The sequence below is a fragment of the Salvia miltiorrhiza genome, chromosome 3 (assembly GCF_028751815.1).
Source record: "Salvia miltiorrhiza cultivar Shanhuang (shh) chromosome 3, IMPLAD_Smil_shh, whole genome shotgun sequence".
Taxonomy (NCBI): Eukaryota; Viridiplantae; Streptophyta; class Magnoliopsida; order Lamiales; family Lamiaceae; genus Salvia; species Salvia miltiorrhiza.
The window spans coordinates 59,698,545-59,716,716 of NC_080389.1; the positions used below are offsets into that span (position 1 = coordinate 59,698,545).

General features: G+C 34.6%; 2 protein-coding genes and 2 long non-coding RNA genes across 5 annotated transcripts; 1 reads left to right on the plus strand and 3 right to left on the minus strand.

Annotated features, from left to right (window-relative positions):
* Positions 1-473: 473 nt before the first annotated feature.
* Positions 474-3,562, minus strand: LOC131014895 (protein GAMETE EXPRESSED 1-like). The gene is given in 8 exon segments (XM_057943042.1): positions 474-865; positions 867-942; positions 1,029-1,176; positions 1,284-1,470; positions 1,557-1,683; positions 1,769-2,356; positions 2,436-2,931; positions 3,422-3,562. Coding segments are annotated over 7 exon segments (1,794 nt in total). The 5' UTR covers positions 2,921-2,931; positions 3,422-3,562; the 3' UTR covers positions 474-682.
* Positions 3,563-3,733: 171 nt separating this feature from the next.
* LOC131014893 (uncharacterized) lies at positions 3,734-7,449 on the plus strand. Of its 2 annotated transcripts, none has more exons than XM_057943037.1 (9): positions 3,734-3,976; positions 4,072-4,163; positions 4,590-4,661; positions 4,771-4,877; positions 5,067-5,122; positions 5,738-5,912; positions 5,998-6,081; positions 6,155-6,442; positions 6,549-7,449. In XM_057943037.1, exons 1-9 carry the CDS (start codon positions 3,812-3,814, stop codon positions 7,361-7,363), a joined length of 1,854 nt encoding a protein of 617 aa, XP_057799020.1. In that variant the 5' UTR covers positions 3,734-3,811; the 3' UTR covers positions 7,364-7,449. The 2 variants fall into 2 exon arrangements, with proteins under 2 accessions (XP_057799020.1, XP_057799022.1); XM_057943039.1 differs by having other exon boundaries at positions 3,775-3,976; positions 4,072-4,161; positions 4,587-4,661.
* LOC131014953 (uncharacterized) lies at positions 6,494-7,785 on the minus strand. Its single transcript, XR_009098372.1, has 2 exons — positions 7,553-7,785; positions 6,494-7,478 (listed from the first exon to the last, which is right to left on the minus strand). It is a non-coding gene; the product is annotated as an uncharacterized LOC131014953 (long non-coding RNA).
* Positions 7,786-13,854: 6,069 nt separating this feature from the next.
* LOC131014963 (uncharacterized) lies at positions 13,855-14,463 on the minus strand. The gene is made up of 2 exons (XR_009098391.1): positions 14,321-14,463; positions 13,855-14,209 (listed from the first exon to the last, which is right to left on the minus strand). It is a non-coding gene; the product is annotated as an uncharacterized LOC131014963 (long non-coding RNA).
* Positions 14,464-18,172: the final 3,709 nt, after the last annotated feature.

The window sequence follows — 18,172 nt, forward strand, 5'->3', positions numbered from 1 at the left end:
TGATGAAAAATCTTCCCATCCTTCAAAATGAATTAAAATGGACATTCATAGAAAAAAAAATGCTCTAATTAAAAGAATTAATATATTATAAGGAATTTATATTATTTTGCATTATTATTAAGAATTTGTAGTTCTCACAAGGGGTAAATAATTGCCATTGAAACCACTACTCAATTTGCATTTTAGATATGGTCTTTAAAATGTAGCAAATAAATATACAATCTTCGGTTTTTTGCAATTAAAACTCTCCAAATTTGTTTGGTGGCCCAAAATTTCAAATTCCTTTTCTTTGGGACTTTGATTCGTGAAACCAAAGTCTTGGCTTTAACGAAATCCAATAACAAACATATTGACTTATGAATTGACGTTCAATACTTGTTAGTAGAGACGAATTTTAGAGGAAATATTTTTAACAATTGATATTTAAATAGACGTTGAAATTCGTCGTCGTAAGAAAATATTAGACGTTAACGTATATAGGAGCTTAGATTTTTTTTTTTTTTTTTTTTTTTTAAATTGGAATAACTCAGACAAGCTTTCACTCCAAGAGAGAATATACATAAGAACATAATCATCGCTACAACACAAAATCTTGCTACCCTCAAACTCAATGAATAAAGATATAACCATTTTCAACAAAAAAAACTACCTCCCTTTCTCACCACTCCGTCTCTCAAAACTTCTAACTTCGCCTACGAAGGTTATATCTCTTCGTATGCGAAGTGGAAACCGAGGAATTCTCCTCGACTTCCTCGGGCAACACGTAGTCGGGATCCTCCAACAGCTGCACGTCTTCTGTCAACTCCGTATCCACCCACGAACGCCAGTTCACCTCGCTCTCCACATCCGTCTCCCACGCCACCATCCTCCTTGCTCCGCTGCATGCTGTTAACCTTCTCCATCAACGTCACCAGCATCTCGTGGTTCAGCACCTCGTAGTCCCTGCACCAACACAATCATCGCCCTCAAAAAATCCTCACAATTTCTCAAAACCATCTAACCTTCACCACACCTTCTCAAATCCTTACCTGTATGTAAATATGGCATACACGTATTGCACGGATGCAGACACCGCGAAGAGTGACCTAACGACGCGTATCAACCTCCCCTGCTGCTCGCCATCCGTTGTCACGCTCCAAAATACACTAATCTCAATCAAGAACGTCACACACAGACCTGCAGATGCAGAGCAAATTCACAACACAACATATATGTCACAATGTCAATCACAAAACAATATTACTATAGTCTATATGAGCAGATGCTGAATAGTGAATACACACCTAGATACAGCCTATGCCTCACGTTGTAGGCGTGCTTTATGCTAGTCAGCATGTAGACGATGAAAATTGCAACCGAATACACCAAGAATGCTATGATGACGCGTGATTCAAACAGCATAGCATTGTGCAGTTCAAAGAGCTTATCTAAGGCAACAAACATGCTTGCTTGCTTTGATTCAAATGCTTCCTGCAACAACACGGTATAACATAGCTTTGCATCTGAGTACTAAAAATATTCGAGTTTGGGAAAAACTTTCCAACAAAATCACAAACCTGAGCTGCTAATATCAGTTTCGAGTTCTCCACTAGACTATCATGAGACTGATGGAGTTGCTTCTGCTTCTCGAGTAGCTCCTCCTGCTGCTTATGCCCGAATTCAGCCAACTTCTGCAGAGTTAACCTGCAAATTCACGTTGCAACGCTGCATAATTCGAGTCCTTTTTATAACTCTGTAGTCTGTATGATATGATTAACCAGAAAACTACCTGCTCTCTTCAAGGGCCTGTGACTGAAACTTGGTGAGAAAGTTGAGGCCTTCGAGAGCTTCAGACTGCCCGTCTAGAAGCTCCTTCTGTTTATCCAACGACGTCCCAGCCATATTCCCTATATCGTCTGCTTTACTCTGCAGAACACTCATCTTAGACGACATTGCATCCCCAACCTTCTCAATCTCCCTCTCTATCTCAGCTGCTTCGCCTCTCAGCTTGACAATTTCGTCTCCCAGATTCTCGTACGAGCTCTGAAGCAACGCCATTCCCTGTGCCAAATTCTCCTTCATCTTAGCCTGCCCTTCGCTCAGCTCCATTTGAGAAGACGCTATGCCCTTAGACTGCTCATAAACTACTTCAGAGTATCTCAACACGGAGTTCACGTGATCCTCCAACACCTTCGCTGTCTGTGCAACTTGCTGAGTCCGGACATCTATCGATGCCACAGAATCATGAACTTGCTGTGTGTTCTGCAGCAGCAGCTCCCCGTGCTCCTCGATCTTTCCCAGCTTCACCTCCGCGTATTCAGCACTGCTCTTGAGCTCATTCACAAGCCTCTCGGTCTGATGCTTGAACGCCTCCGTCCTACAACAGATTCAACCAACTCTTAGCTATGAAAAAAAGTGATGGCAACAAACATAGCTAGCTTAAAAACAGGACTCACTGCAGCTGGTGACAGATGGAATTCGTCTCAAGAAAGTATTCAAGATAGATTTTGTGACCATCTCTATCCAAATTCTGCAAACACTTCCTCATTTGGGATTTGGGATCACAGTAAGGGAAAGAGGGCCGGCCCGTGTGCCTCTGGAAGCAATCACTGAGGCTCCACGCCAGCCTAGACCGTGACTCCTCGTCTGCAAGAGTCTTCGCGCATCCCTGAAACACGCTCTGGTAGGCCGTCTGCCAACAAGAATTGGGAGCCAGCATTTTGTTCTTGGCGCTCTCGATCAACTGGATGCCCCTCTGGTCATTGAGGGCTTCCATGGAGAATTCAGAAGCACCATTTTTGTAAACCACCTTCTTGCTTGAAGGAGCCTCGGCCTCGTCTTCCTTAGATGAAAACAACCAGCTCCGTGATACGCCAGCTTGAGACAGCAACATGAAAATCGAGAGCAAGAAGAGGCGATGAAGGCGAGGCCGGAGATCCATTTTACGCCTTCCTGCAACATGATTCATCAATTCATTCACATATCTCTCAACACTTTAAGTAGCTTTACATATATAGACTGAGAATTATACATGTGCTCAGATATTGATTCAAATACCAAATTTTCACTAACATAAAATCTTCACATACTGAAAATTCATTCATAGACTTGCTTCCACAACATCAATTTCATTATAAGCTAAGCTAAGATCACATAAATGTTTTCAACATGAGAAAAATTGGATCTTGTGTGTTTCACTTAACTTCCAAATTTACGTTTATTTTAAAGCCGATTATTTTCCTTTTATGTTCTTCCTTACCTTAGATATTCCATTCCTTTCATTTGTCTTATTCACCAAAACATTTTTTTTTAAGAAATAAAAGCGCAAGAACTTCTCATCATCATCATCATCATCAAACAATCAAAAAGAAATTGATGACCAGAAATTCTCTGTAAACGAAATTCCGCAGCAGTGAAGAAGCGTGCAAGAGAAGTTTCTCACCTAACGAGGAAGTTTAAGAGATCAATATATACTCACAAAATTCAGCGAAATAAGATTAATAAACGAAGGATTGAAAGACAAACATGGAAATTTTGAGGAAATAAATTATTTGAAGAGAGACTTTCCAATTTCTCAGCGTCGAATACACTGTATTATGCTATATTTTTGAATTCAAGAGAAGAGACACGTTCTTATATAGGCAGACGGTTTTTTTGGTTGGCGGCGACCGCACGCGCCAATTCTGGTCGGGTTTGGGCCTAATAGGCCCGTTCATTGTTTTAAAAACGAGACCCGGTTTGAGCCGGCCGGTTCAAGACAAATGCTTCATTGAAAACCGGGTCTTCTCTGTCAAAGCTTTCAATTGAATCCTGCGAAGAGAAACAGAGCATTATGGAGTCTTTGTTAGGGTTTAAGGAGCAGGAGCCAAACGACGTCGTAGACAGCAAGTCCCAGAGTTTCAAGCTGGTTCCGTGGATGAGCTGGGATGAATGGAAGTTCGTTAGAGGCTCTCTTTTCTCTTCATCGCTTGATTCCGTTGCCTTCGCGCTCCAAAGGGTGAAAACTTTGGATTTAATTTGATGTTCAAATTCTTGAGTTTCGTCTTTTAATGTTGCTGTTTAATTATTTTAAAAATGATGTGGGTCGTGTAGATATCGACGTGGCGGAGCAGAGGGTGCATCCCTGTGGCGGTTGACGTTACTGCTTCCATCGTTGAGATTCAGCAGAAAGATCCCTTTTTTAGGTATTTTCTATTTCGTTAAATGAGGATTTTTCTGAACTGAAAGGCATTTAGATAATTCGGTGCATATAGTGGGGGAAATATGAGGATCTTTTTGGGATTTTGTTCTTGAAATTCAGTGAGATGTGCTACTTGGTTGACTACTTTACTTGGATAATGTCAAATTTGTGAAATTTGTCTTTTGATGTTTAATTTGATGAAAGAGTTCTTGTTTTTAGCTGATCAGATTGATCCTTTCGAGAAGTGGGATAACATTTTTTCCTGATTCTTTACTATACTTAAGAATTAAAAATGAGAGCTTTAGTTATCTGTATCTGTATGCATATATGTATGGAATTTAGTCTGTTTTCTACATTTATGATTTGGTTAGGAGATGATATGGATCCATGGAAGTACATTTGATATATATATTCTTGTTTTTTGGTGTAGAAATGAGTTGGATGAAACTGCTTCGCAGTCGGAGGAAATGTTGGCCATGCTATATTGCATGGCTATTGTGAGGTAACCTTACTTTTCTACTTTCGCTGATTGGTTTGTTATTTTATGTTTTATATGGGCAAAGCTATGTGTTTCCTTTCTCCTGAATCTTAACTTTCTTTGCTTCCATAAGGCTTGTAAATGGTGTGGTTGAGAAGACCAGGGAAAAGAATAAAATTTCAATAGGGGAAGCTGCTGATGCCATTGGCATACCCCGAATGCTTATTGATATTCGTCATGGTGAGTATGTCCGAGTTTCTGTCTTCAGCTTAACTTTTATTTCCTTATCCTTTGTTTTTCTGAGCACTTCTGAATATCCTGTCGTGTTTCTTGTATGAAAAATTGTCAACAAAATTGTCAGACAGATGCAGTGTAGTTGTGTTTCGTTTCAGTAAATTGAACTTGTATTTGGCATTTGGATACTTGCAGAGGGTTCTCACCGTGATCTCCCTTCTCTTCAACTGGTCCGTCTTGCATCGACAAAGGTAATTTTTTATTCTGAACAGTTATAGTAGAATGTAACTTCTGCTGCTATAACATTAAAATTCATGTGTTCGTGTTTCAGTAATCAGTTTATGCAGGGCATTCGTTACTTTTGATTTTTGAATAATTTTTCCGGAAGTTCAATTATTTATATGATCAATTTAGGAACTAAGTCGTAATTAAGCTCTTTATTTTGCAGTAATAAACTATAACTCGGTTTCTACATTAATCATTTCATGAACTACTTTGTGAGTAAGTTCTTAATTCCATATGGTGGGTTCCTTCAAAAACAATCTACACGGTTACTCATTTTTTTATAACTTCGTTAAAACACAATTGTTGGATAATGGTTTTGTAGTGTAAACTATTCAGGAACTTCGGTTTCTTTAATATGGTGGCCAAGTGAAATGTCGAGTCGAACATTAACAGAGATAAAAACAAGTAAAATGACTGCTTTGTATTATTTGCTGTGCTACACTTCTACTTGAACAAAAGGAAATGTTGTATTGGACATCACTATGAACATTGCCCTTGAATAACAGATACTATTAAGGGCATTCAGTTTCCTTTTTTTGCTTCATACATTTTCATGGGATCTACTGCTAAATATAATGCAGGCACTTGATTGGTTGATATCTTATTACTGGGAACCTCAAGAAAAGTCCATTCCTGTACAAAACAATAAAACTGCCAATCTCAGGAGAGAAATCAAGCGCAGCCTACGCGAAATTTCTCTCTGTCTGAAGGCGAAACAAATGTCCAAACTCAGTTCTGCTCGCGTCAAGGGAAAACGTGAGTTCTATTTATGCATCGTTGAATGCTGGTGCTTTAGCATCTGTAGATTGTATCCATCATAGCAGGTAAAACCAATGTGCAGGTCTTAAGCAAACGGAACTCTTGCACGGGCACAGTAAGTTTTTAGTTCTTGCAGCCGGGAAGTCATCGGATTCCAACTCTACAGGTAAAGTTCTTGAGAGAACACTACATCTATACAAACTTTGCTCGAGATATTTCTTCATACATGCATCTTTCAGGTTCTAAGAAGCTGCTCAGAAAAGCATTGAAGAATACACTCCGCTCGTATTCTTCATTTTCTACTGAAGTAGTCTATCTCCTGTTGGAATACTTGCTAAATGCTTTGGAAGCGTCCAATTTACCCGAGCACTCGGAGGATCCACAGTTCGTTGGTAGCACTACGGCATTTGATGACTGGAAATCTGTTGTCGTGAAATTGTCGAGTAAAGAACCGGAGCTGCTTATAATACTCAGCCAGGCAGTTCTTGAGAAGATAGAGACCGATGAGACCATCAACTGTAAAACAAGTAATGCGACCATATCTAACTTTACTGATTTTACGTATTCAATCACCAAATGAATGAGGTAATAGTTTACTTGATAGAAAGAATCTGTTTTTATTTTGTTTATCAGGTGACCATCAATCTCCTGTGAACACTGCAAAAACTCGTCGATCTGAATTGCTTTCGTATTTATTTGAATGGCTCGTCGAAAATCTGAAGACACTGCAGAAGTCTCCTGTTGGTTCGAAGGAATCTGCAGAAGCCAAAGCCTCCAAGATGGAGAAACTTCTCCCAAGAGCAACTGTTTTAGGATTACTGCAGAGATGCCTCTTGGCCTCCATGCCCGGCAACAAGCAGCTCGTGGCTTCGGCCGTTACCCTAGCACAACTGGCCAGAGGGAGCTCGCTAGTCCAGAAACTCAAGAAGCTTGCTTTACTAGAGCAGCCATCGGTGCTAATCCCTAACGACGACACCCTTCTTTCGCGCCAAGAGTGCTCCATTCATCAAGCCAAAGAGAAGCTCGAGTCAATCAAGCGACAACGGATGCAGAGGAGACATGAACAACGGGGTCCCGGTGAGGTTGGGACTAAGAGGAGATGGAGTGTGGCCAAATCATGGACTCCATGTCCCATCGGCATGCTGCCTCATACGATCGGCTTTTCAGGCACTCTTCCTGCCCTCGACTGCGTTGAGAGCCGCGTGGAAGTCGTCACGGTGTCGGGTACCAAAGAAATTAGCTGCAAAGAGAGGAATGGTAAAAGAGAAGCTGAGATTAGCACGGAGAAAATGGACTGCACGCCTGTGAAAAGGGTAGGGACTGATGCAGATTGTTGTGATTCAATTGCACAAGGCATTAAAGGGCATCTGATGATTGATGGGGTGTGGAAGAAAGTTGAAGAGGGAGAGTTGTTTGGCATTGCATCAGCTGTAAAACTGATGATCTAACTCCCAAGATTCTTCAAGATTTCTTTCTTGTCTTCATTTTTCCATGTTTTGAAGGTCAAAGAAATAGAATTTCGATTTTAGATTGAGATATGTTGTAGGCAATTCCAAGTAACACCTGCAAATATATTAATTAAAAAACACACTAAATTGGGAGGAAACAAATTATAGTTCCGAAAGAAATGTGCTGACCTAAATCTGATAATTGGTGACGTGGACGATCTCATGAATGAGAGTGGATAGAAATCCTGCAGGGGCGACCTGAGAACATGTAAGATGACGATCGGTCAGTTATATGTTCCCATGTCGCCCCCGTTGGATTTCACCACCATTTAATCATTTATTTTCTATTCTTTTTCATTGGGAGGCTATAAAATGTTTATTTTTCAAAAAGAGAATGTCTATTGATCAAGATTTTATAGTTGGAAAATTATGCTCGTGTTTGTGTGGTGAATGGTGATACGTACATTGTGATTTTTTTTAGTACAATCGAGTACTATAATAGATTGATTAGATTGTACTTCAAATGCTGAAGCCACTATTTATGAGTACAGATTTTACACAAGTACTCAATCTTACTCAAAAGTACGAAATTCCCAAAAACAAAAGTACAATAAACGAATATATATTTAACCTTAATTATGTGTAATCTAATGGAGTGAATACTTATTATTATTATTATTATTATTATTATTATTATTATTATTATGTGCAACGTTGACTATCACAAGCCTAGTCTTATGGGGCGTTGAGGGTTTGAATCGTCCCTCGAAAGACCTTGACAACTCAATTTTGGCCGCCCAGCCTTAACAACTCAGTTCGGCTTCAATTTTGACAGTCCAACTCTGCACCAGGCTGGAAGACTCAGCTCCAAGACAAAGATTATTGTAACATGGGCTTGGACTGAATTACTTAAATTAATGGGTTTTAAGAGGTAAGTCTACCTTATAACTTTTAAATAAGACTCTCATAAGTATTTTTAGTGATTCATTCAATATTCATCACTTAATTTTGTAATCGTAATTTTCAACCACAAATAGTAAATTAGCTACACCGTGGGGCTGAAACCTACTAAACCGGGTTTAATTAGCTAAGAGGCTCTATTTTGGGCCGGATCCAATCCAATAAAATGGTCCGAGAATTTAAGTGATTTTCACTTTTTTGTTGCCCATGCCCATGCAACCAATTGGATTTGGACTTTTTCATCATATTCACAAATCTCATTTAAAAATGTTACTTTAAAAGAATGATGTATGCAAATATCATAACTAAATCTATGGTAGAGTGCAAGCCACTTCGAATGCATGATGATTTGTGCTTTTAATTTAAATGTTTGCATGTCGAGATTGAAATTAATCTATGATATTGTTGATATGTTAATGTGTTTGGTCCAGCATGATTCACATATAGAGAGAAGTACATAAAAATTTGATACCCCAATTTATAGAAATAATCCAAATAATATAGTCGGAAAAACGTGTCACAAGCAATGCCATAGACCTTGAAGTCGTGTCGAAATACAAATTTGCTAATGCTTGTGTAGTAATTATTGAATTAAATAGGACATATTTTTCATATCTAACTCATTAAATTTTTGGCCCATTTGGGTTTGGTAATCGCATAGCTCACACCTATATATGGGCTCTCATTTGTAGGGCACAACAAAGTGCTTAAGACTTTAGCTTTTTCAACGAGAATCTATTTATTGTTTGTCAAAATATTTGTGTGTATGTTGGTTGTAGGTGATTAATGTTCAATATCTGAGATCTTAAATTTGATTTCATCGTCGTGTGATTCTTAAATTTCTTTATTTATTTGTGCAATTTAAAAAAAGAAAAAAAAAACTTCCAACTCATTGTCTTTCTTAAAACATTTAAGCAACCTAAATTTATTTATTGTTTTCCAAAATATTTGTGTTTATGTTGGTCGTGGGTGATTAATGTCCAAGACCTGAGATCCCGAATTCGAGTCCATCGTCGTGTAATTCTTAAATTTCTTTATTTATTTGTGTAATTAAAAAAAAAACTTCCAACTCATTGTCTTTCTTGAAACATTTAAGCAACATATCGTTTGGATAATAATATTATCCGTACAACAACTTTCTACGTGGAAAAATATGATTCATGAATTATTAATTTTTCAAATAATCATAGAATTGGTATATATATAATATATGGATGCAGCATGATCCAGATAAAGTCATGGTTCTCGATCACTTTTCAGTTTATTGCAATCCATAATAAATTGTGGATAAGGAAAACTCGGAAAGTGATCGAAGTGAGGATCATGAGATCCATAGGTTGCAACAATACATGCAGATGTTTGCTTTTCATGTATTAGATATATACTCCGGTCCCATGAAGCGTGACCCATTTCTTTTCGGCATGGAAATTAAAAAATTGGTATTTTGTGTGTTAAGTGTGGTAGGTGAAAAAGTGAAAAGGTGAATAAAGGGTAAATTTTTTGCTATTTTTAGAAATAGGTCAAGCTTTGTGGGACAACCCAAAAAGGAAAGTGGGTCACACGTTCCCGGGACGGATGGAGTATTATAATTTAAAAAAATATATAATCATATCTCTTTATAATAATTCACGTGGTATGATCTGTAACCCTATCTTTTTAAAAAAATGATGTTAATTAGTATGTAGTTAAAAAAAATGAAATTAAAACTTCATTTTTACTTAAAAATATGAATATAAAATAGGGGATATGTATGTATAATAAATTGGAACTATGAATACAATCAGCCTTCGTCAAAATTATCCGAAAGAGAAAAGATGAATAAAGTTAAGTAAATATATTCAATAATGGGTTGATTAGTCACTCAAACTAATAATCAAATTCAGACACGTTTCCACAAAACAAAACTTGGATCACCTCAACTAATTAAGAGGGTGTTTAAGTTAATTATGTTTTTTAAAGAGTCTGTAAACTCCAATAATTTATAAAATATATATATTTTTAAAATTTATAATTATCAAAGTATTTGAATAATTGAACTTATAATCTAGAGAGATAATTTTTTGTTAGAGAAAAAAAATTGTTTGTTCAAATTCAAAGAGAAAATCGAGGATGAATGAACTTGAAAAGATATATGATGAAAGTAACAAATTATAGTTGAATAATATTTATAAAATATATATTTTTAAAAAATTGTAAAATGATTGTTGCATATAAAATTATAAAAAAATAAATTGGCGTAGAAAAACTTATATTTTGAAAAATTAATTTGTAAGCGCTTAAAAATTATTTTTAAAACTTATAAATTATTTAAAAGCTTATTTTGACAAATATTTGGAAAAAACTTATAAACTCCCAAATAAATTATTTGTAAATTATTTCATTGCGGCTGGAAAAAAGAAAGAGAGAAAGAAGACTGCTTCAAGCTTTGTGGGTTGGAACAGTGTGGTTGCTCTGGGAAAGCAGGAATGGTAGTCGTTTTCAGGACAAGGCTTGGGATATTGATAGACTTGTATTACAGATTAAGGGGAGACTTTGGAGTTGGAACGAGGCCTACAAAATAGTGGAGTTAGGAATTCCTTTTACTTCTTGGTGTTCCAAAGACTTCAAACTTGTTTTATTGTTTTGATTGGCATTCCTGATGCCTTGATCCATTTTCTTTCAATAAAAGTTTTACTTTACTGATAAAAAAAAAAAAGCTTAGCCAAACACCGTTTAAATTAAAATTATAAAAAATAATTAATATGTTGCTTGTGTGGTGACTTTACTGTGCTTGTAGTAATGACTAATGAGCTGCTTAAAACTGTAGCTTAAATTAAATATTGGCATTGGGTGTGAATGGATGTAGACTGAAGTGATTTCACAGTCATTGCAACTATCACTTTCATGGTGGAAAAAAATCAACATAATCTACTTATACCTGAGACTTAGGTTATTCCATTTTATTATTTTTTTCCCAAGTTAACCAATTTGAAATGTATGAAACCTAGTATTTGCATTTATTAATATTTCAGATTATTTTATTTGTCTGTCGAGCTCTTTCTGAGATTAGCACTTTTAGTGTTTTTGCACCTAAAATTCATAATTCTAGACTTACCTAATATAGTAAACAGCCACACATAATATATAAGTACTATGATTTTAATTTGCCATAAAATTTCATAAGAAAACGCTTTTAATCTTGAGCCAATTAATTGCGGCGCATTTGAATGCACGCGCGATGCATTCACGCAAGTCTTAAATTATGATTAATAAATTTAAATAAATATAAATATAAATAAACTCTAATTCAAAATTACGAAAATATAAATAAAAGAAGTCCCAATGGACCCTTAATTAATTGTTAATCAATACTACTTAATTACTAATCGTGGCCGCGCAGTAACTTTTGCCTTTAATCTTAAATACGTTATTAGTGGAACCAAACAGGTACACATTTTACATTAAATGAAGATGTATTTGTTCTCCTATTTGTTAATTAATTGTTATCAGAAGTCGACTTTAATAAATAATATTGGTAGTAGTCAACATCGCAAAAATAAATTACTGCATGCATATTCTTACGATGACATTTGTGGAATTAGCTGGCGCCCACCTAATTTTGAACAAAGTTTCGAGATCATATATATTAATCTCACCACTTACTTAACGAGGAAGTGTTGAATTTTAATCGACATTTCCTATTTTAAATGTTACTTTTAAATGGGAAAAATAACCATTCGACGTCTACACTTTTATGGCCCCTAGATACTATATATATTCTCACCACTTAGTGCTCGTTTGGTTCGAGCACAGAAATGGAAGAAAATGAAATTAAATAAAAGAATAAAATAATAACAATAATTATTATTTATATTGAGTGTTTAGTTTAACAATATAAATATTTTATTAGAGTGTTTAGTTATAACTACAAAATTGTCCAAAAATTGGGGAAAAAACAAACAAGAAATGTAGTGTTTAGTTCAACAACTAATAATTGTATATTGTAGTCCCACTTTATAAATTGTCTACACTTTATAAATTGAGAAAAAACAAACAAATCATCTCCTCCTATTATTAGTCCCAAAAAAATCATCTCCTCCTAATAACAATAAAACCTCTCAATTAATTCGCAGAAATTTTCACTCTCATGTTTTAATTATTTATATTGAGTGTTTAGTTATAACTACAAAATTATCACTTAATTTTAAAATCAATTTGATATTGATCTCAAATTGAAATCTTAGCTTTTTAATACAATATAAATCAATTTGAAATCTTAGCTTTTTAATACAACATAGATTGGGATTTACAATATACTCCTATTATTCCATTACAAGAAATGCGTATAGTTATTTACGCTTCAATTATTAATTAATGCTCATTGTTTAATATAGTTTTACTTTTATAATGAAATATCTCTATATACTTTTACTTTTATAATGAAATATCTCTAACATGAGACAACACGAATAAGTTTTTACTGAATTTCAAATGGAATCGCGCATAGGCATTGGGTCAATTATGGTTGTCACTCAGTTTTATTCCATACATTCCATCAAAATATATATTCGATCAGAAAAATATTTTACACGTAAAATAATTCATATGAAAATATAAGTTTATTTTATTATTTTACCTAGTTTCAAGTAGACTACTCTTTCTTTTTACATTCAAACACCCGACTTTGTATTGCGTAGTACTCCTTGTCTCATTACAAATGTTTCATTATAAATGCCGCATTCATTTTTTGGTAATATATTATTTCTCTATACCTAATATTTAAATAATTTTCATCATATATTTCTTAATCTACGTGTCCAAAAGTAATGAGACATTTATAATGAGACGAATGCTAGGGAGTAATTAATTTGCTAATTGGGCCTTTCTTAATTTTTTGTACAAATAACCAAAATCACGACTGAAAATATTTGGAGTGTTCAACAATAACAACAATAATAAAAAATAAAAGCAGAAGGGCTTGGCCTGGAGTAACAATATTTTTCTTATTTTTGCCTTTCCGACTTTGGCTTATTAAATCTGCTATTTGTAGGATTAAGAACTGAGATATATTTGATTGATTATCAAATGGTGGATTGGTTTACCAAACATATATATACATATATTATTGTGTTCGAGAATCGGTGTCAATATGAACAACAACTTATTTTGAATAGTTTTCTTGTGATTAAATATTTAAGTTTGAATTAATAAAATGGTGATTTACGTTTCGAATATATGATTGTGGTGTAATATTTTTTCAATACCAAATTTCGATGAGTGAGGAATAACTATTGTAGTCTGTCATCACTTGAAACGAGGTTGTACATGTTACAATATATTATACAAAGTACATGTTACAAAATCAAAGAAAAATAGGTCAGAAAGAGTTGTTAAATTTATCAAATGGTTATAGGGTAATTAATGAAAGTACAAAGTAATCTTTTTTTAGGAGGAATCAAAGTAATTATATTAAATCACGATGCACAACATCTAGAAGTCAAGACGAGAAATTCGACAGGTCGTTGCACCAATCAACCAAGCTGCAAAAATAGCTAAACAATAGGCGGCTCTATTTGCCTCACGGCGAACATGCCGAAAATCTAAAACAGCGAACATGCCGAAAATCTAAAACAGTATGCTCTTTAGCATGAGCGAAAGCTTCAAACATCTCATCACAAAGCGAGTTCGTGCCTTTGTAATCATCACTCACAACATGCACCGCTAAAATAAAATCCGAATAAATCACCAACGGCCTAAGATCGTTTGTCAAACAAAATCCAAATACCCAGCAGTAAAGCATGAAGTTCTCCCATCAAAAGAGTTTCTGTACGTCCAACTCGGCGGGCTGCCGCCGCGACCACCTTGCTCTCGCAGTCGCGAACCAAGAAACCCACACCCGCAGCACCACTAACATCATGGAAAGAAAAGTCGACGTCAAGTCCGAGCTGACCGCGGCGCGGAGGAATCCACCGCTTATCACCCTCCTTTGGTAACAGCCTATATATGAACAGAATTCACCTTTAAGTTAGCTTCAAGGAAAGCATATATGCAGATAAATCTCCCCACCATTAATATGGAGAAAATGTGTATCGATCATAATGGGCCTTATGTATTACTAATGGATATCAAATTAAATATTTTCAGTCAAGGTGTCTCTAATTTCATTATAGAGTACTTATTGTTAATAAGCTACATTAAAAATATATTTTGATATCTCTTAACAAATAACAATACAAAATTCTCAACTCCAACTAGCACGAACATAAGGCTCATATTATATTTATGATCAATACATATATTCTTCATAATTTGTTAACACGTTATGTACACACTTTGTACTTTTATTAATTAACAGAAAAAGGTTAATTACCCCATACCATTTGGTAAATTTAACAACTCTATGTGACCTACTTTTCTTTGATTTCAAAGACCTGATGATTAAAATAGGACCGTAATTTTTAAAATTAAAAAAAAAAATGAGGATTACAATTTTTTTTCTTTAACATATATATACACTCTTATTTCGGGCCCAAAATCAATTATTCGGGCTTTTGGTGCCACTTAGAGCCCGTTACTGACGTGGTCATGCTACTTAGATGCTTCATGACAGTTGAAATAAAGTAAGGGTATCAGTTGAAAATTGAGGATCAGAACTGTTTTTTTTTTTTTTTTTTTTTTAGCTGAATTGTGCTTAAAAAAATGATACACAAAAAATAAAGAAAAAAATTGCCAAAAAGTTGACATGGCACGACCGCGTCAGAAACGGGCTCTGGGTGACACCAAAAGCTCAAATAATTGATTTTGGGCCTGAAACAAGAGTGTAAATGTTAAGAAAAAAAGATATAGTCCTCATTTTCAAATTCCATAAAATATAATCCTTTTTCTTTTTCTGAAATTTCTGAAAATTACGGTCCTATTTTTACCATTAGGTCGATTTCAAATGTGTGTCAATAATACTTTGTACAATATTAAGTGTCGATATTAACTTAATTTGATGTATTTCATCAAATATAATATTCATAAAAATTGATAATATCGCAAAATATTTAATTTAATATTCTTTTTATTGGAGCACTTTATCCCTGCTGGCTACAATTGATGCGGCGCCCTTTTCCAATCGTATTTTCAACGTTGTATATATATATTTTGCTTTCTTACCCTAATTAAATTAATTAAGTTGAACATTTCCCCATAAAACTTTCTTCTTTCATACTTATCCTACTTGAGTAACTTTGAAAAAAAAAAAAAAAACGTTCTAGAAGCTAACCTTTTTTGATGAAGTAAGAACCCAATGCGATCGTGAAGAATAAAAAGTCATTTATTTTAGGTTAACGCTTCACAGTTAATACTATCAATTTTGTAATGGGAAATTTTGTGTGATATCATCTCGCTTTGAAAAGATCCATACATTACATAATTGTTATTATATGTATCAATACAATCAAATTCATTATTGAAATATAGATTTGTGAAGAAATCTGAATTTTTATCCTTAGCAGAGTGAGACGAGCTCACACAAATTTAAATACTTTTTTAATTTATGTTTAATAGGGCAACATATGATTCTTTTTATTATTGTCCTTCTATGATGTATTTTTGTTTTCATGCAGTTTGAGAGAAAATATAAACCTGTTTAAATATTGCATTTTATCGTAGATTTATTGACACTGCGGCAATGGGACCCATTCGCTCCCATTATTCAAATAGGCAAGTCAGAACATTTGAATTTTGAGAACAGCCAAAAAAAAAAGTGCAAATTTTGAGAATTATCACTTGCTCCTTCTTCCTATGTAAGACGGAACTAATTAAGAGTAATTAATTAATTTAGATGAGCTAATTAGTGCATTTAATGAAACCTTACTCAAGTAAAAAAATAATGTTATTTGAACAAAATATGTTCGAACAAAACATATATAGTTAAATACTTTTAAAAATAATTATATTTAAAAATTTTGGTTCAAAATAAAAAAGAATTTAGTTAGTTTTATTATTTTATCCACATTGTAGTTTTTTTTGTAATTTTTTAATTTTTATTATTTTAAAGTACAAAAATTACAAAATAATAATAATAATTTTTTTAAATGTTAAAAAGTTACACAAATATTACAATGTGGAGAAAATAATAAAATTAACTAAATCATATATATATATATATGTACGTATGTATATTTATTTTGCTGGGACAAAATTTTCTTTATATAGCACTACCCAGAAAAAAAATAAAGTCTTCCTAAAATTGTAACTTCATAGTATATATCCAAGATTCCAAGTAGACAGCTAACCTAGCTAGAAAAACCTTAATTATTTTCCCTCAAAAAAAAAAAAAAACCTTAATTATTTTCTACCCTCGTATTAATGATTTCCTAATCACTTTAATTGCAATTAAATTTCAAGATTTAGGATTAGGAGGCGCCGACCTAGAACGCATTTGCAAAAGTTGCCAATAGTATAATAATTCAATTTTAGCATGTACAGTAATTAGTATCTTAACATCATTGCATAATGTGGTTTCAAAAAAAAAAACATCATTGCATAATGCACATACGTCAAACACGAGATCGTTAAGCACAAAGTATACAACTCAACACTATTTTATTAATTGTTTGGGGCTCAGATCTTATAATTATAAGGTAAATAATGCTAGACAGCTCAAAAATTTCAGGATCAATAGCGAGTAGTTTCATAATTTTGTAGCCATTTAATTAAAAGCTGAATTAATTTTTTATAGAAATTAAAGCAAAAAGAAAATCTCAAAAATTCCCTATAAGCACAAAGACGTTAATTATAGATGTTCATTATAGAGAGAGCCTCATCAAAATCTTTTTGTCAAAAATTAAATGAAGAAACATCTGTAAAGAAAGAAAGAATGCCTTTCTTTTTTTTTTTTTGATAAGGAAAGTAAATATTATAGAAACGAAAAGGCACCAGTAGTACCAAGAAGATTACAAAATCATCGGGGATTCATCATTCGACATCCACCTATGAATCCCAACTCCATCATTAACAAAACCAAAAATTCTACCCCAACTCCACACTCTAGCTTTGATTTCTCCAAACAATTTTGCACTCTCCCATCTTTTGTTCTCAAATCTACTCTCATTACGCATTTTCCAAATAAGCCAAGTAGTACAACACCAAAGAGCCATCAAGAGCTTCTTATTTCTTTTCCGGCCACTCAAACTAGTAAAGAACTGAAAGTGCGAGGACACGTCATATGGCTGCGCCATGCTGACTCCGAGCCATTGAAAGATTGCTTCCCATACCTTTGAGGTCTTTGGACAGTGGATCAACAAGTGGTTCGTGGATTCCTGCCGATGAAAACAGGCGTTACATCCCACCTCGACTTCACACAACATCACATTTCTTCTCAAGAGATTGTCACACGTCGGAATTCTGTTCTTCAAAATTCTCCATGCGGTAAGCTTGACTTTGTTTGGAATAGGGATCTTCCACACCTTCGTACTCATATCAGTTTCCTCCACCGCCTCCGTAGTCTCGTTTGCTTGATCTTTAATAGCTTCATAAGCGGACTTGGTTGTAAAGCCTCTCCCGATGTCGCCACTCCATGTCCATCCGTCCTTGTTACCTGCACACAGATTAGTACCAGAAACAAGGCTAAGCAGCTCCGAAACTCCTTCCCTCTCTCTCTCAAATAGCTCTCTTCTCCACCTTAAATCCCAACACCATCCAGTATCAGTCCATTCCCCAACTTCACAGATTGCAGCTTCTTTATTATCACTCAACCGAAAAAGTCTAGGAAAAATAAACTTCAACGGTTTTTGTCCAATCCACCACTGACTCCAGAATTTAAAGGTCTTCCCATCCCCCACCTTTGGCTTCAAATTTTGAACAAACCAAAAATTGCTCACC

Excerpts from the sequence above, each read along its gene's own strand:
- LOC131014893 (XM_057943037.1), top strand. The coding sequence starts at position 3,812 with ATGGAGTCTTTGTTAGGGTTTAAGGAGCAGGAGCCAAACGACGTCGTA. Across the intron at positions 4,878-5,066 it reads GCTTATTGATATTCGTCATG|AGGGTTCTCACCGTGATCTC; the intron begins GTGAGTATGTCC and ends GGATACTTGCAG. Across the intron at positions 5,913-5,997 it reads TGCTCGCGTCAAGGGAAAAC|GTCTTAAGCAAACGGAACTC; the intron begins GTGAGTTCTATT and ends ACCAATGTGCAG.